This window comes from Monodelphis domestica, chromosome 4 (assembly GCF_027887165.1).
Source record: "Monodelphis domestica isolate mMonDom1 chromosome 4, mMonDom1.pri, whole genome shotgun sequence".
Taxonomy (NCBI): Eukaryota; Metazoa; Chordata; class Mammalia; order Didelphimorphia; family Didelphidae; genus Monodelphis; species Monodelphis domestica.
The window spans coordinates 443,314,112-443,332,738 of record NC_077230.1 but is presented as its reverse complement, the minus strand read 5'-3'; the positions used below and the strand labels follow the sequence as shown (position 1 = coordinate 443,332,738).

The 18,627-nt window shown below is 44.2% G+C and overlaps 2 protein-coding genes across 2 annotated transcripts; one reads left to right on the top strand and one right to left on the bottom strand.

The window, feature by feature from the left end:
• Positions 1-14,137: 14,137 nt before the first annotated feature.
• Positions 14,138-15,383, top strand: NDUFA3 (NADH:ubiquinone oxidoreductase subunit A3). Its single transcript, XM_001378544.5, has 4 exons — positions 14,138-14,276; positions 14,484-14,558; positions 15,091-15,168; positions 15,258-15,383. The coding sequence occupies exons 1-4, from the start codon at positions 14,267-14,269 to the stop codon at positions 15,347-15,349; spliced, it is 255 nt and encodes an 84-aa protein (XP_001378581.4). The 5' UTR covers positions 14,138-14,266; the 3' UTR covers positions 15,350-15,383.
• Positions 15,384-15,418: 35 nt separating this feature from the next.
• On the bottom strand, positions 15,419-18,121 carry TFPT (TCF3 fusion partner). The gene is made up of 5 exons (XM_007492540.3): positions 17,867-18,121; positions 16,997-17,067; positions 15,946-16,015; positions 15,651-15,863; positions 15,419-15,568 (listed from the first exon to the last, which is right to left on the bottom strand). Exons 1-5 carry the CDS (start codon positions 18,119-18,121, stop codon positions 15,437-15,439), a joined length of 741 nt encoding a protein of 246 aa, XP_007492602.1. The 3' UTR covers positions 15,419-15,436.
• Between the last annotated feature and the right edge of the window lie 506 nt (positions 18,122-18,627).

Genomic DNA, 18,627 nt, shown 5'->3' with positions numbered 1-18,627 from the left:
CTTCTGTGCTGGAATCAGAGCTGAGTATTGGTTTCGAGGCTGACTGAATTTCCATCCATTAAAAAAAAAAAGATGGTGGTTGCTGTTCTATTGTGTCTGACTTTCTGATCCCATTTGGGTTTGTTTGTTTTTATTGTTGGTTTTTTTTGGCAAAGAATCTGGAGTGGTTTGCCATTTTCTTCTCCAGCTCCTTTTATAGAGAAGGAAACAGAGGTCAACAGGGTTAAGTGACTTGCCCAGGGTCACAAGGCTAGTATCTGAGACTGGATTTGAACTCAGGTCTCTCTGCCTCCAAGGCCGGCACTTTATCCATTGTGCCACCTAACAACATCCCTGAAACAAAGTCTAGCAGCCAACTGAAAAAAGAATTAACTGAAGATGGGAATACCAGTTTACTTGGTTCCATTTGGACAAGGTCAGCTGTCCTGAGTTAGTCTCGAATGGTCAAAGCATGACCTAAGATTTTCTCTCAGAAAATAAAACCACACCGACATGACGGATCCTCATTCTCACTGTTGGGTCAGCTGGCTTCATCTAGCCTGCTGCCATATTGCTAGGTTTGGGGTTCTCAGAGAGGAAGACTCAAAACATTCCAGTCCACCCGTAATTCTTGGTCCCACTCTCTTGCCAGTGTAGACAGTGTCTGTGAGGGAGAGTGGGCACATGCTTTGACCGTCTACTGTTAAGATTAAAAATTAGTTTCTTTGCTAAAAGTATTATATTTTTAGAGGTTTATTAAAGATTAAGAAATAAAGAAAATATAAAATAAGAAAGCACGTGCAACCTACATTTTACCAGCTAGGTAGAGGACCTCACCTGGGATTATGGGGAACTTTGGGAGCTACCAGGGACTTCTGGGAATTGATGTCCGGGGTTCAAATCTCCATTTTACAAATCTCCATTTGATCATTTGGGAAAAGTTTTCCCCAAAAGGATCATGAAAACATAATCAATTTAAAGATTACAATAATTTGAGGATAAGAGGAAAAAAGAACAAAACCAGTAATTGCTAGATGCACTGACAAAAAAAACCCCAAAAAACCAGTCAGGGGGCAGTCCCCTTTGGCATGAAAGTATACATACAAATAAATGTTCAATTGACCACACCCAGAGTTCACTCTGGGTCTTCTCTTGCAGCTTGTGGTCTGGAAGCTTCTTCCTGGTGTCTTCTCCAACAGATCAGTTTCTGGATTCAGAGAGGTAGCATGTTTCTTAACCTGAAATTACTCTCAAAAGGAATTTACACTTTGCAATGTAAAATAATAATAGTTATACATTTCCCTGTGAGAAGGGTGATTGAAAAATCACTTAGGGATGCATGGCTGAGGTATGAGGTATATGAATCAATTGGTAAGAGAAATTAAAAAGACATTAGAAAAATCCAAATAAAAAATATAATTTCTGGATGAAAATATAGACTATCAAAGTCTTCTGTGTAAAAATTCCAAGTAAGGGAAAAGTAAATCTATAACAGGTCCTTGAATCAGGACCCAATTAAAATGATCTAAGCAATGATGTATTTGCCCAGTCAGTATCCAGGACTACAGAAAGTTTGCCACACTATGAAAGACAGAAAAGGGACTAGATTATAGGAGCCAGGTTAGGAGCCAAGTTTGGGATACTCGTCTGTAAGTATTTTCACAAAGAGTGAGTGTGGATACAAGGAAGGCCTATATCCTAACATATGTTAATCGTTGCAACCTTGAGTATTCACACTAGGTTCAAGACTTTTGTATTGGCTTAGAAGTGCATCAATCCATCCTGGATTGGTTTATCTTTGGCCCTGTGCAATGGCTCTTTTGTATATCTTGTCCTGGAATCAGACAGAATCATTAAGCAAAGTCCCATAATTTTTTTAAACAATTAGTGGCATCATTTTTACAGTCTCAAGCTTTTGGGGCATGCATTAGTATTATAGCAAATGTATTTTAAACTTATACTACTGAAAAATAAAAAAAGTTAAAGAAAATCTTAATACTGGTGACATGTGCTTCAAATATAAAAAGGAGAGAAAAATACTGAAATAGGATATTGCACATGCAAGAAAAATATAATAAAAGAGTTTAAAAAATAAAAATATAGCTATAATCATTGACACACTGTGTCAGCTAAGAAAATGTAGAACACAAGACTTTCTCACCAAAAATGAGATCCATTTCCTCTTCATATATGGCCATGATCCACTGTGAGTACAAGCAAATGAATTTGACAAGGTAACAGTTTTTTGTTTTTTTAATAAAGAACAGTAGGACAAATATGTAGTTTTCAATATCCCCCAAATTCTCAGTAATCCAGGTAATTACAATAACAAGCAAACACTATCATTTTTACATAAGTTGCTGTATCGCATTTTTAAAAGCCTATGAACTGATGGATATTTTTCACAATTTTTACAAATGTAGCAAATCTTTCAACCTTGTTAAACATATTTAAACAAAGTAAAACTTATTTTGGGTTTAGAACATCATCAAGAAATCTAGATATCATTCTTGTGGAAGTTAAGTAGTGAGTTGAAGAGTTATAAATGAGAGGTGCTCCTTTTTTGGAGGCTTCTAGGGGTACAAATTCCCTGGGATTAACTGCCCAACTTCCATTCACATTTTTATAAATGTGGGAGGTGGAGGTTGTATTTCACTTCAGCTACTAAAATTGGCCTTACCTCGTGTTAGGGGCAGGCAAAATGACCAGAGATTGTTAAGAAAAAAATTCTAAAAATCATGTCTAAAGAACCCTTAAAATCAATTTGAGATATTTAGCTCATTAGATTTTCCAAAGGTTGTTATAGCAATTTTCTGATGGAGTCCATCTATCCTCTATGTGACAATTTACAAAGTCAAAAATAGAATAGCTGTTTTTATATGGGTCTACTCAATAATGTTTGTTCAGTATAGTTATAGGGGAAAAGCAACAGAATATAACAGTAGTTAAAACCCAGTATATTAAAATGATTCAGTGTAACAGAATAGTATTGAATGCAGTAATATGTGAACTTAAAATCACAAGGTTAAACCTTAAACAAAGCAATCAGTAAAATGCAATAGAATACAGAGATGTTTATAAAACATTGGAGTCTGAAATGCCTTAAAAATATAACGTCCAGTCTCTTTAAAGTTCCTTGGCTTTTTAAAAAAAAATTATCCATTTAGATGCCTTTTGTTAGAAGGCAGAAGATTGGTAATGGTTAGGCAATGGGGGTTAAGCAACCCATCCAGGGCCACACCGCCAGGAAGTGTCTGAGGCCAGATTTCAACCAAAGACCTCCTATCTCTAGGCCTGGTTCTCAATTCACTGAGCCCCTGAGCTGCTTCCCCATAGTAAGAGTGGATTTTAGGAATCTCAAATTTGGCTAAAGAGTTGCAGGGAGCTTAATTTTTCCCCTGGAACTCAGGTGAGATAAATGAAATTATCAGTACACCAAAAAGATATCCTCTTAAATCAGTCATGGTTGTTAAGTTCCTGTTTGGAAAAGTCTCTTCCTTCTTTTCTTTCTTTCTCCCTCCCTGTGATCCCCTGCCCCCAGTCCATGTGGGGGATAATTGTAGCCTAAAGAAAAAACATCCCTGTTTTTTACCAGCTGGTGGAAGTGAGTCTTGGACCTGGGGCAATGAGCAATCTTCTCTGAGGCGAGGGTTGCTGGGCCGGGATCAGCTGGGCTAGGTGAGCAAGAGAGAGACCTGGAGCAGGAGCCAGAGCTGGAGTGGGCAGCCGGGTTGGGCAGGGCCGAGACCAGGTGAGCAATCTGAATCAAAGAGGTCCAGATTACAAGCAACAGTAGCCAGGCTGGAAGGGCTGGGACCAGGTGAGCGATATTGAATCAAAAAAGTCTAAAGCGGATGGTTGCTGGCAGGAGCTGATCAAGATGGTTTTCTAAGAAAGCATCTTGGAGAAACGTGGCTTAGAAATCATTATCTAGGCTAAAAAATTTGAGAAGTTTTCATCCCTTCATGGTCGCCAAACTGTTAAGATTTAAATTAGTTTCTAGTAATAAAAGTATTATATTTTTAGAGGTTTATAAAAGATTAAGAAATAAAGAGAATACAAACTAAGAAAGCAGATGCAACCTACATTTTGCTGGCTAGGTAGAGAGCCGAGCAGAAGCCGAACGAGAGCCGCATGTACAGTCCGTTTAAATACCCTTCCTGTTCTTGGTCCAGGTGGGTATCTCAGGTGGCATCCTGGGGAACTCTGGTAACCACCAAGGACTTCTGGGAATTGAAGTCTGGGGTTCAAATCTCCATTTTTACACTTCCCAGAGGCACAAATTGAGGAGCTTCCCCATGTACTTGGGCAATAGAAAACTCTGTGCTGCAGGTCTTTGGCTCCTTCTGAAGTGATGGGCACCCCCAGAAGTGCCCTTTGTGCCATTTTCTCCCCCTCTTCCTGTTCTCCTTACCACTTAGCATGTCTACTTCTCTCCAGTCTTCCAAGTAATAGTTACCCTGAATGGTTTAACTTTAGTAGTGTAAGGGGAAAGTTTAGGGGTGTCACAGTAGGGAATAAGGTAGTGGGACACCCTTGAAGTGAAAAGCAATTCCCTTAAGGAGTCATGGACAAGCATGGATTAAGTGCTTACTCCATGCCAGGCACTGTGCTGGACACATATAAAGAACGGCGATCCAGGGAAAGAACTCTTCAATCCAGGGAGTCATCTTTCCCATCAGGGCATCTTTAGATTCATTTTGGGATTTTGGTTAGGTAGGAGTGTGTTCTTACAACAGTGACCAATATGGAAGTGGGTTTTGCATGACAAAAAATGAAAAAAAAAGCCTCTTTAGAGATATAAAAATGAGCCCAAGTAACAGAGAACACCATCATATCCATCATTCACTGCCCCGAAAACCTTGGGAAATGAGAATCACTTATACGTCAGGATGGGACCTTTCTCATATGAAAAAGGAAATCTAGGAAGACATTTTTACTACTGTTCTCTCCCAAGTTTACCTGATACACAGGTCGTCAAGACAACTAATGGATGTCCACCTTAGAAATTTCCATGTTTCTAGGCTCTCATGAAGCCTTGGAAGGCTATAATAGAAACTCTTCCACAAATCTCATTTAGACCTAAATTTTATACATAGTCTCTCTCCTTTTTCTTCCCTAATATCAACTATGCTTTACCACATTAAGAGAGCTTTTTGTTGTCAAATGTAGGGAGGAATTAAGTGATAGGAGAGACTGATCAACACTAAATCTATAGAACTAGATAAAAAGTGTTAATTTAGTGTGGTACAAAAGTAAGAAATGGCACAAAATATCAGTCACTATTAAGCAGTTTTGCTCAATGTTTCCAGGCAACATAATTTGGTAAAAAAGCTAATTTGGGTGGATAGGGGCTGGCTAGGAAATATTTCTTTTTCCAAAGCAAAATGTATCAGAAAAAAAGCTGTTAAAATAGAGGGGCATCAGAATCACTAATAAGACAAAAAGGCTTATGCTAAAAGAAAAAAAAGCACAAAGGCCTTTACATAGGTGTTAGTATGATGGTGATTTTCAGGAGGTAGAACGGCAGAAAAATTCAGAAGTGAAGCCCTCATAAGGAAAAGATCTCATCACATACAATATAACTAGAAAATATCACCCTAAGGAAACCAAGAACCAAGAATCTCTTTGATGAATTCCAAGAAGGTAACTCTTTAGAACTATCATCATTATAGTATGTAAAAAATAGACTCGAACTCTGGACTTCAATCCCCACAAGTCTTTGCTCCACTTCCCCAGAATGCTTTGTAATCTCACCTGGGCCGAGATCGAGAAGGTATTTAACCTGATTGCAAAAGCTTTTGGCCCGCTTTTGGACTTCCGTTTTGGGGCAGACGTGGCTCTTTCCATAATATAGGTGAGGTCTTGTCTAGGCCTCTCTGGCCTAGGCACGTTTTCCTTATCCTGTATTTTCTTTAATCCTTAATGTTCAATAAACCTCTAAAAATATAATACTCCTTGCAGAGAGAAACTAATTTCTACCTGCCTCAGTCTCCCCTAAATTTTAATCTTTACAAGTAGACTATATTTAAAAAATGACAAAACTCAGCTGAAATACAATACCCAATAACAATTCTAGATGACAGATATTGGAAGTTCCATCCTTCCTCTTGGCTGAGAGACACAGGCCATGTACAGTGTTTTGGACTGTCATTTTATCATTGTTATATTGAATGGTTTTGCTTAAAAGTTTTATTTTTATTGTTGTTCTTTATAAAGAAGAGAATTATGGGTAATAAGGTATTATTTGGAAGTGATGCAGGTCTAATTTAACATAAATTTAAAAAAAAGGCAAAAGACTGTCCTTGTTCTCAAGCACTTCAGTCTAATGCAGGAGGCTCCTCTGCCTCTTCCCGGCTTAAAGTCCAGCCTGCTCTTCCCTCCACAGGACTCTGCTCCTCCCATCACTCAGAGCACAGAGAAGCTCCGCCCCGCCCTTCCCTCTAGGGACCAAAGGCAAGAGTAAGGGGGCACCTGGAGGGGTTTTCCCTCTGTCTTACTGTAGGTGGCGCTAGAGGGCAGGAAGCACAGAGGGCGGGGCTGCAACAGTTTCCTAATGAGCAAATCTCATCCTCACCAAACCTTGATTTAATCTGCAACTTTTTTTGGGAATGACACGAAGACTCTAAAGCAGGTTCCATGCAAAGGCCCAGGATACTGTGGGGTCTGCCGTCTTTGGCGTCGTATTTTTCTGTCTTTTTCACCAGACTGCCCCAAGGCACCCCCCAAAAAGGTGAAGGACCGCCCCCTCCCTGTTACAAGGGAATCACTTTAAAAAGACTGATATATATTAATTTAAGGTTGCCAAGGAATTCAGCTATGTAATTCCTAAATGAAAACTTAAGTCAGCAATCAATCTTTTATGGAGTTTAATTACAATAGGAGGAAGAAAGGAATTAGAGATAGAGAGAGAGAGGGAGAGAGAAAGGGGAGAGAAGGGAATAGGGCTTAAATACCCCTTCTGTTTAGGCTGGGCCAAAAGGCCCTAGCCCTTAGATAGCTGGGGCAAAGAAAAGAGATCAGTCCCTATTACTCACGTGACCAAAATGGAGAAACAGTCTCAGAGCCCCCACCTTCAGCTTCCTTCAGAGCAAGCTTCTCAGAGCACCCCGCAACCACTCCACCAAACTCCTCAACCACCCCCCGAGTCTTCAGACCCCCCTATCCTTCAGGAAACCCTCCAAGTTGCCTCCCCTCAGTTCTCACATCTGCCAATCACTGTCCATCAATTTCCCTGTGCCAATGGAGGCTCTAGCTTAACCCAGGACCGCCCAGAGGTCTGGCTTTGCACATGTCTGTTGAAGGTCATATTTTCAAATAATTAAATCTTTAATCCTTTGCTACAGCTCTTTCTAAATCCTGTTAACCTGAGTAGGGTAGAGATTGGAATAATTAAATTTTGATCTAGGCTGCAGCCCTTACTCAATCCTGTTAGGACTGAATAGGGTGGAGATTGATTCCAAGTATCTCCATTGTATCAATTCTAAAATCAATCATGACTCAAAGAAATTCCTGTTCTATGCTTAAGCATAGGTCAAAGTCCTTTCCATTGTTCAGCAAAAGGTTTCTGTCCTAAAGTAATCTTAAGAAGGAAAGAGAAGGAACCTCCCATGCCAATGGGGTTCACATTCCAATAGTCAAGACCCACTATCAATAGGAAATTTTTCAAGTATGAAATTTCCCAATGGTGAAATTTCCAACATTTATAAGTCTAAGAAATTTTGAGGTTTACAATTCCCCCTGATGATCATTGGGAGACTAGTCTCCCCATTGATCATTTAACATAATCATTTTGTAGTTCTAAATTCACTTCTAACTAAAGATATACACAATATTCAATTTTCTAAGAGAAATTAGAATAGTGAGAGAGGAAATAGAAAAGAAAAGAAAGCAAAACCAATGTTTGCTAGGCGCATTGACAGAAAGCCAAATTAGGGGCAGTCCCTTTTGGCATAAATGTGTACAGTTACAATAAATGTTCAATCAAAAGTTCAGTCCAATCAATCACATCCAAAGTTCATTCTTGATCTTCTTGATGAAGTGTAGGGTTTCGGCATCTTTCTGCAACAGTTCATTCTCTGGATATAAAAGTTTCAAGCTTCTTTCTTGAAGATCTTTTCTCGAACAAAATCAAAATCTTTGAATTTTTTTTTTATAAAAGTAAAATCTTAAACAAAATTCTTGGATTTTTATAAAAATACAATCTCAAACAAAAAAAAAAATTCAAAAATTCTTAGATTTTAAATTAAAATACAATCCCCCCTGAAGTAAGTATTTAAAAAAAGTATCAAGTTTAGCTCAGAATGCAATGTTCAGTTATGGGGGTGTATGTGTCAATTATCAAAAGAATAGAAAAATAATCAAAAACATAAGAAAAATTCAAAATAGACCGTGTATAGGTCCAGTTTAAAGTAATTTCTATCCCACAAGTATGTAGGACAGAATGCAGTAATATTTCACTTAGCCATTTGTAGCCAAGACTACAGGAAGTTGCCATAATATAAGAAGGAAAGAATTAGAATTCTATTTTGATGGGGAAATGTCATTCCCTTGTCTGATTTTTCCTCAGGGATATAGGGAGCCAGCATGATAGTCAAGCTTTGTATTTGTTTGAATACTTCGAAAAGAGTGTAGATACAAGGAAGTCCTACGACTTAAACATAAGTTAAGCGTCGCAACCTCGAGTCTCACTTTAATATTTCATGTGTGCTCTATTGGCACTATCCAGGTTTAGTCTGTGCTCCTTGTTTTTATCCCTTTTCCTGGAATCAGACACAAACATTAATCACAGTCCTATAATATTTTATCAATAAATGGCAGGTTCCCATAGTTTAAAGCTTTTAGGCATATATTGATATTATAGCAAGAGTATATATATATATATATATATATATATTAACTTGTATTACTGCAGGGAAAATAATATTAATATTAATTATGTGTACCTTCAGTACAAAAAATGAGAAAAAAATCAAATATTCTGATCAAAAAATAAAAGAAAAGAAATAAGAAAAAATAAGAAAAAAAATCAGTAATTCAATATATTCTTAAAAAAAAGCATCCATTTGTCTATGGATTATTATCTCCAATTCATATGATAAGATAGAGTCACAATTCATATGATAGGATAGAGTCAATCAGTCTCAGCAGAAGATGCTTTCTTCACATGTGAGCAGTGAATCCAAGAGTCTCTTTCTCCAATCTTTATAGATGTTGGAGTAGTTAATAATATTTGGAATGGTCCTTCCCATGAAGGTTGAGTTGCTCCAGTTCGCTTGAAATTCTTGATATAAACTTTATCTCCTGGGTTTAGGTCATGCAGAGAAAAGTCTAATGGTCCAGCTTGTACTGCAGCTCTGGATTCATGAAGTTCACGTAGTTTGTGCTGTAACTCCTGTATATAGGAAGCAATAGTAATATCTCCCCCTAATAGCGATGTATAAGCCGGGGAGAAAGGCTTAGCCTGTATAGGTGGATGTCCAAAAAGCATCTCAAATGGTGAAATATGTAAGTCTCCTCTAGGCCTGCTTCTAAGATAAAATAGGGCCAGAGGGAGAATTTCAGGCCATTTTAAATGGGTCTCAGTGCATAATTTGCCAATCATAGTCTTAAGTTCTTTATTCATCCTCTCCACTTGGCCTGAGCTCTGGGGATGATATGGAACATGGAATTTTGGAGTTATCCCCAAGCAAGAATATATTTGATTTAAGACAGAATCGGTAAAATGACTCCCTCTATCGGAGTCAATACGTGCTGGTAGATCAAAATGAGGAATAATTTCTTTTAAAAGTATCTTTGCAACAAAATCTGCTGTGGCTCGGGTCGTAGGAAATGCTTCCGGCCATCTGGTTAGTTGATCTACAATTACTAGACAAAATTTATAACGTCCAGCCTTTGGCATTGTAATGAAATCTATCTGTAGATGTTCAAAAGGTGTGTAAGCCAGAGGACGTCCCCCAAAGGCTTTTCCACAATATGCATGTTGGTTATATGCCTGACAGATAGGGCAGGCCGAACATACTTTAGAGGCTATAGTAGTTATACCAGGGGCTATCCATACTCTCTTGACAGAGTCCACGATGCCCTGGGTGCCAAAATGACCATTTTTATGAATAGATTGGCAAATTTGGTTATAGAAACTTCTAGGGAGCAGGGGTTTTCCTTCAGATGACACCCATACTCCATTAATTTGTTTTGCTTTATATTTTTGTTTCCATTTTTCCACTTCCTTTTCATTATAGGAAAGTGATAAATTTAAATTATCAGTGGTTGTTAATGTTAAAATTAATCCAGGTCCTTCTATGGCTGCTAGTTTTGCAGCTGCATCTGCTCGGTCATTTCCTCTAGAGACAGGGTCAGAGCCACCTGTATGGGCAGAGCAGTGAACTACAGCTAGGGCTTTAGGCAGTTTGAGAGCAGAAAGAACTTCATTAATAATTTCTGCATTAGCTATGGATTTTCCAGCTGAGGTTAAAAATCCTTTTTGGAGCCATAACATCCCGACTGAGTGACAAATGCCGAAAGCATATCTAAAATCCGTATAAATTGTTGCCTTTTTATCCTTGGCAATTATACAAGCTTGTTTTAGAGCTATGAGTTCTGCTCCTTGAGCGCTAATGTTAGAAGGTAGTGAAGCTGACCATTCAGTGGCAAATTCTGAGACTACGGCAGCTCCAGTGTAACGTATGCCATCCCTCATAAAAGAGGAACCATCGGTAAATAAAATCAGATCTGCATTGTCTAAGGGAGTGTCCAAGAGATTATCTTGAGGCTTTTCTGCCATGGACACTAATGTTTCACAGTTATGTAATGGTTCTCCTGAAGTAGGTAAATCTGGAAGCAAGGTGGCAGGGTTAAGAGTTGAACAGCGTTTCAAGGTAATATTTTCACTATTTAATAAGGTTATTTCATACCTTGTAATTCTCTGATCCGAGAATGCCTGTGTTCTATGTTTTATCAATAATGCTTCAATCTCATGTGGGCACATTATTGTTAATGGACATCCCAATACTAAATCAATGGTTTTTGTTACTAGTAAGGCTGTAGCAGCTACTCCTCTAAGGCATGGTGGTGCTCCTGCTGCTACTGGGTCTAGTTGGGCAGAATAATAAGCAATTGGGCACTGAGAAGGTCCCAAAGTCTGAGTTAACACACCAGAGGCTACTCCTCTTCGCTCATGCACATATAAAGTAAATGGCTTGTTGTAATCTGGGATGCCTAGAGCAGGGGCAGACATGATAGCCTTTTTCAGATCTGATAGAGCTGACAAGTGTTCAGGCTCTAATTTGAGGGGTTCAGGAACCGAATCCTTTGTTAATGCTATAAGGGGTTTAGTGATTTCCCCATAGCAAGGAATCCATTGTCTACAAAACCCTGTTGCTCCTAAAATTGCTCTCAGCTGTTTCTTAGTGGTAGGAGCACTCAATTTTTGAATGTTCTCAATTCGTTTTGGAGAAATATAACGAGCACCCGCAGTCAAGATGAATCCCAAATATTCTACTTTTTGGAGACACCATTGAACTTTATCCTTAGAGATTTTATGTCCTCTTTTGTGCAATTCCAAAAGAAGGTGTTTGCTATCTTCTTGACATGTTTTTGCATCTGTTGAAGCCAAGAGTAGATCATCTACATATTTGATTAATTTGCTATTTTTAAATGTTATATTGTCTGTGTCTTGGCTCAAAATTTGCTCAAATAAGCTCGGACTTTCGACATAACCCTGTGGCAGCCGACACCAGGTATATTGTGAGCCCTTCCAGGTGAAAGCAAAAATATGCCTGGAGTTTTCATGTATTGGTATGGAAAAGAAAGCTGAACACAAGTCTACTACTGTAAAGTATGTAGCTGTGCTAGGAATGGATGAAATAATAGTATGTATGTTAGAAACTATGGAGTGTCTCTTTATAACGTGATTATTCACTGCCCTCAGATCCTGTACGAATCTATAGATGTGCTTGCCATCGGGCCCTTTTTTTGGTTTTTTAATTGGCAGGATGGGCGTGTTGTATTCAGATTTGCAAGGGATTATTATTCCCTGTTCTATTAATGAGTTAATAACTGGTGTAATACCCTCAATTGCCTCCTTTGAGAGGGGATACTGAGGGATAGAAGGAGGTGTGCTAGATTTAGTTTTTATCTGCACAGGAACAGCAGATTTAAGTAAGCCTACATCAGAAGAAGATGTGGCCCAAAGAGACTCCGGTATATCTTTAGGTATTTCAAAAATGGAAGGCTTTTTTACCTCCTGGTTTTCCGAGAGAAGTACAGGGAGTAAATTTAAAGATTCCTCTAGTACTTCTAATGATAATGAGCCATCTGGGGAGCAGGTTATTGTGGCTCTGAGTTTGCATAGAAGGTCCCTCCCCAGCAAATTTAAAGGGGACTCAGGCATCAAAAGGAAGGAGTGTTGTACCTCTAGGGGTCCTACAGACACCATTCTAGGAGGAAGTCTTTTAACTCTTTGGGTTATTCCTGATACTCCCATTACATTCTCTGAGCCAATAGAATAACATTGTAAATCAGGTGTTCTCTTTAATACAGACCAGGAAGCTCCGGTGTCTAATAGACAATCATAATAGGTGTTACCCACCTTTAAGGTAACATGGGGTTCATTAGTATGGGGAGGGCAGTGGGTAGGGACAACGGGTAGTAGGACATCAGGGTCCGGGAAATCAAAGGTTGTATCCTCTGATTCCTGTGCCCCAGCCCCTCCCCCCACACCATCATTGTGTTTGGGATATTCCTTGGGCACCCCCCTGAAGGGCACCTCTCTGAGGGTCATTAGTACCTCGAGTAATTTTTGGACGAGCGCCATTTCTCATATATTGTTGAGTATTATCATTAAAATTTTCTTCAATTTGAGCATTGTCATTTATTTCCCAATTCCTAAAATTTCCAACATTTATAAGTCTAAGAAATTTTGAGGTTTACATCCCGTCCCCCCCCCCCCCCCAGGCTGCCTCAGATGGGACCGGGAGGTGTTTGGAATCTGGAATCTTTCATTTCCTTCCAACTCTGACATTCCAGTTCCATGAGTCGGTTCTACTCCCAGCTTTGAAGGTTCGCAGCTAAGAAACCAAGCCTCTCTTTCCTTGTCTGTAAAATGGGGTTCATTCCTGGTGTCTGAGCTTTGGAGAAAAGCTTCCTTCTGTAGAAATGGTGGCAGGCTTTGCCGCAGGAGATGACGGGTGGGACAGGAACCAGACCCGCATCCTCTGAAATCGTGTATTTCTCAGGACTTAGCATCGGCCAAACCTGGAGTTTCAGCCTGACCACGGCAGGAGCTGCAGAGGGCTCAGTTAGCCACTCTGGGCACTGGACCTGTGACAGTCCATTCGGGCATCGGTGAGCACCTGATCTGTTTCATTGATGACTCGGATTGTTCTTGGGTCCTCCAGTGTAGCGCGCCCCTCCCCAGGCGGCCCAGAGCGCCGTGGGGGAACAAAGGGGGCTCCGGCATTCCAGAAGCCCCCAGTCTGCGCTGCTCCTTATTCCCTAGGGGACAGACCCCACAGCGGCTCTACCTGAACTTGGCTGCGCCCACTTTCCAGGCGGGCTTTTGGGAAAGGCGCAGATTTCTCTGGAATGGGAGACGGCCAGCTCCCAGACCCTGATAAGTACCTGCACTCTGATACACCCCCGGGCCGCTACTCCATCCGCCCAGGGTTATGGAGCGCCGGAGAGGCTACTCTGCTACCTCCTCCCCCCCATCGGCCTGGGGCTACTTGATTAGCCCCCAGACTATTCCACCAGCTATTAGACCACTATAAACCTCTTGTTCAAAGAACATTCTTTTCTTTCTTCTGGACTGAAGGGAGTTCGAGTCTCCCATTCTTGGGGCAAGACCCCGCTACAGGCTTGGGTGTGTTTCTTCCCCTCCCCTCAGTTTCCAAAACAATAAAATGGGTATAATAATGTGAGCCCACTCAACCTCGAGGGCTGCGAAGGAAACGTACTTTTCAAACATGAGAAATGTGGGTGAACTTGGCCCCATTCTCCACTGATTTGGGGGTGCTCTTATCAGGCTCCATAGGCCTATAAAGTACAATCGACCGAGCAGATCTACAGACCCAATTTCAACAGAAAGAAGGGGCGGAGACTCCCTGCCGCACAGACTCTGCCTACTCCGTTTGGGAAACGCATGCGCCCTTTGGCTCAAGAGCCACTTTTGTTTGCACATGCGCATTGCAAACGGAGAGGAAGCCCCCCCCCCTCAGGTACACATGCGCCCTGGCTCCCACGGCCACAAATCCCGGCTGTCCCTGCGGCGTCGGTGAAAGCGGCCACCATGGCAGGCAGTGAGTGCGGTCGCTGAGCGGGAGAGGGTCGGGGTCTGCGCAGGGCGGGGAGGGAGGAAAGTATGTATGTGTCAGGGGGCGGCACGCGCAGTCCTAGAGTCCTGGACCAGCGTCCCAAGGCGCGCGGGGTCAAGATCAGGGACGGCGGGGTCAGGGGTTGCGGGGTTCAAAGGTTAGCGTGGTCACGCCCCTGCTTCTCCTTGTCAGGAATCTTCGGGTTTCTGAAGGAGGCCTGGGCCAAGGAACCCGTGCTGACCGTGTCCTTCGCCATCGGCTCCTTGGGTGAGCAACGAGCCGGGGCGGCGCTGGCCAAGCTCAAGGGCAAAGACGGCGGCGCCCTCCGTGCCCCCCCCCACCCCGTTGCTCCCCAAGCCTGGAGGCGCCCGGTACCCCCATCACTCGCGGAATTCCATCCCTGCCACTCCTGCTCCTCCTACCCTTTCTAACCTCAGTGGGTTCCCTGGGGCCCCCAAGCCAGGCACCCCCTCCGGTGTTTGTGGAGGTTCGGCCCCAAGCTAGCCCTCCTTCTAACTTTGATGGGCCTCACTGGTGCCCTCTGCTCCATCTGGTGGAAGTTCGGCCCTGTCACGCCCACCCCCACCACTCTGGGGGGGCAGGGTCCATTGGCACCCCCAAGCCAGGTACCCGACACTGGTGAAGGTTTGGCTCCAACCCAGACCCCTCCTTTAATCTTCATGGGCCCCGGTAGTGCCTGGAGCCACCTGTTCCTCGCCTTATGTGGACCTCTGAGGCCCCTCAGGTCTGGAAGCTGTCCAGGGCTTGCAGTGCCCTAATTGTGCCGTTTCCCCTCCAGCTTTGCTCTTACCTCCCCTGAGCCCCTATTCCAAGTATGCCGGCATGATCAACCAAGCTACACCTTACAACTACCCTGGTGAGTCCGGTCCAGAAAATGGGGTAGGGGCGGGTGGTGGGGGGAGGGAGAGAGGAGCAGCCAAGTGATTCTTCCTCTTCCCTCCATAGTTCCTGTTCGAGATGATGGCAACATGCCTGACATTCCCAGCCATCCTCAGGATGCCCAGGGGCCTTCCCTTGAGTGGTTGAAGAATCTGTGAATCCCCCATCACCCCAATAAATGTCCTTATCTCAGCTGTGAGTCTCAGCTGGGGCTGCATGGGAGGCAGTAGAGGGAAGGCAAAGCTTTATTGGGGGGTAATGTCAAAGGGAGGGCTGGCCAGAGTGGGGTAGGAGAGCAGTTTGTCAGGGCCTCGGGCTGCCCAGCCTGTGGTGAGGGCCTCATCTGGCTCGAAGCTGAAGTCATCCTCAACTTTGATCTGAGGGGGGAGAAAAAGGTGAGGCTGGATCCCTACTGAAACATACTCTGCCATGCTCCTCCAGGCCCCCCCTTGTGCATACCTGGCTTGGGCCTAGCTCTGGGGTTAGCAGTGCCCCACCTCGGCGACCATCCCGGGGCGCTCTCCGCCTTTTTCTTCCACTGGGACCTTCCCCAGGGGGAGGACTGCTGGGCTCAAGAGGCCGCCGTGGGGTAGGTGACAGACTTTCCTTTTCAGGGGGCTCATTCTCTGCATTTCCCGGGGTGGGGGCATCAGGGCCTTGGCTCCCCTCATCCTAGAGTAGGATGAAGGCAAGAATTGAGGCCCAAGAACAGAGTTTACCCCCAGGGACCCAGGCATCCGGCCCAAGGCCTCACCTCCAGGACAATAGTGAACTGGCTCTTCCTGTAGTCATCTCCATAGGAATCCAGGACTCGCATGAGAAACCTGGGGCCAGGACAGGAGAAGTTGGAGCAGCCAGGATTCTAGTCCTGGCTTTCCCTCTGCATTGTGCAGGCCAGCTGCCACTCAGTCTTATCTCAGCATCTCTCCTCCTCCTCTGCTGTGTGTGGGACATGGAGTTCTATCCCCCCCCCCCCCCCAATTCCCTTTCCCTTCTACTACCTCAGTCTTGCTCTGGCTGACCTATGCAGTCTCTGGACTCAATTGTCCTCAGGCTCTTTCTCTGTGTCCCTTGGGGGGGGGGGGGCAGGCCCCAGTCTAGCCTCCTGGAAACTTCTCCTTTGCTCTTCTTACCAGTCTCATCCCCCACTCACCAGCTGGCCCAAGAATACTTAGTTCTAGCCAAGTACTCAGCTGCTTCTTCCCGTAGAATGTACCCTTCTCGAGGGCAATGACTGCCTGTCATCATCTCCAGTGGTTTGTCCACTGCCTAGCATGTAGTGAGTACTTTATAAAGGCTTGACCGAGATAAGTAAACACAAGGCAGTTTGGAGGGAGGTGGGAAGTGCGAAAGTGGCACCTGACCTTTATCTAGAAGGAAGGTAAAGCTTCCAAGAAGAGACAGAAGAGAGTGTTCCCAGAATGTGCCAAGGCGGGACAAAAAGGGGGACAGACACGGGAACATAATGTTTCAAGGGCAGTAACAGGAGCTATTTAGAGAAGCCAGTGGGAGCCCACATGGGGAACTTCAAATGCCAGTCTTGGGAGCCTGTATTATATCTTGAAGACACCTGAGTTTTCCCTGCAGGTGCCTGTTGGAGAACATTAATTTACATACTTAGGACCTGCCTAGCCTCCTCCAGTGGCAAAGAGCTACTGCTTTTATTTTTTTGGAAACTGAAGCTCAGATACAGGCTCAAAAGCTCTCCCCCTTACTCTGCCTGCAACTGAGGAGTTTGGCAAGGGAGACTTTCCAGCCAATCCTGGCAGTTTAGATTTCCCCCTTTCCCCAATTTTCAACCTCACCTTCGCTCTTGCCTGAGTCGTCTTGTGATTCTCTGTACCTGATGAAGTCTGTTCAAAACCCGTTCATTCACCTGAGGATGGGAATAAAAATGTACATTCCTGGGAGGGCTCCTTCCCTGAGAAGATTCTCTTGGTCTTCATTATGAGGGACAGACATTTATTCATAATTACAATAACATTTTAGTCCCAAGAAATAGGTTCTAGTAAAGGAATGTTTCAGAATCATTAAATTCCAAAGACCTTTTATGAAAAGGAAACAGTTCTGGGGAATCAATTTGATCAGATTAACAACGGACATGTGTGTGTGAGAGAGAGAGAGAGGAAGAGGAAGAGGAAGAGACAGGGAGGGATGGAGGGAGGGAGAGAGTAGTTGATTGTCAAGGCTGGGGCCAAGGATTCATTCACAGGGCAAATTTGGAATTTGACTTAGCTGGGAAGGCAGGCTAGGGTTGGCTACATGTGAAATGTAAAGTTTATGTTTAAGCCTTTGCCTGTGCCCAAGCACAGAATGGGAGAGACCAGATAGATCTCAGTTCCCACAGAGCTGAGAAGGATTGGGGAGCCTTCAGCTTGCAGCCCGGGGCCAGCCATCATCTAAGGATTTGAAGGGGTTAGGGTTAGACCTCTAGGGGATTGGTCCTCTGACAACCTGTAAGTGTGGCATCCAAAGGAGCTGCCTCGGTGAGGGTCCACCTCCCCGGAGAGCTTCAAGCCATGGCTGGATAGTTCCTTGTTAGGGGAACCTCAGGGGCTGAATGGTCACTTCTGAGGATCCTGAAAATGTGTGCCCCAAGGCATAGTTCAAAGCCCTAATTTCAGAGTGGAAGAAAGCTTGGCAAGGGAAGGGAAAGAGCCAGCCAGGGGCCACACCTGCTCGATCTCCCGACAGCGCCTGCCCAACGCCTGGTACTTGCGACGGCTCAGCTCTCGCTGGCGGCGACGCCTTCCTCGGGCCGCCTCCTCCTCTTCCTCCCCTTCCCGGAGACCTGGGCCTCCCAAGGCTCCCCCGACGAACTCCACCTCTGTCTCCAGCTCTGACTCCAGGATGTGACCGCCGAAGAGCGGCGGCAGCGCCAGCTCTGAGCCTGGCGGCGCCGAGAACTCCTCGAACCCCACGCCGGCCATGGCGCTGCCAGAGAAGCAAGGGCTCAGGGACTTCTATTTCAGGGACCCCGTCACTCCCTCCTCGGAACTGTCCTTCCCCAAAGTCCCCTTCTAGAAACCCCTGCGACTTCCCCCCGGATCTTCTCTTTCCTTCTCTAGGGACCCCTCCTTCCCCTCCCCTTCTGGGGATACTGGCACCTTGCCCGCCTCCCCGGGGCTTTCCGTATCACAGCTCCCCTGGGGACCCCGGTGTTCTGCCCCCCAAGCTTCCCTTTTTCTTCTTTCCCAACCCCTGCAGCCCTTTCCCTGACCTTCCGTTCTTTTTCTTTGGGGGAGGTGCTTCCCCTACCCAACCTCTCCTCCCGCTTCGGTGGGGACCCTATAGAGCCTTCCCTCAAGTTCCTCTGAAGACCCTGGCGCAAACCTACTCCGCACCTAGAAAGTCCAGGTTGGAGTGGCTGAGTAGACTACAATTCCCAGCAGGCTCCGGGGCAGCCGGCCTCTGCACAGCCCAGGCCTCTACCTTG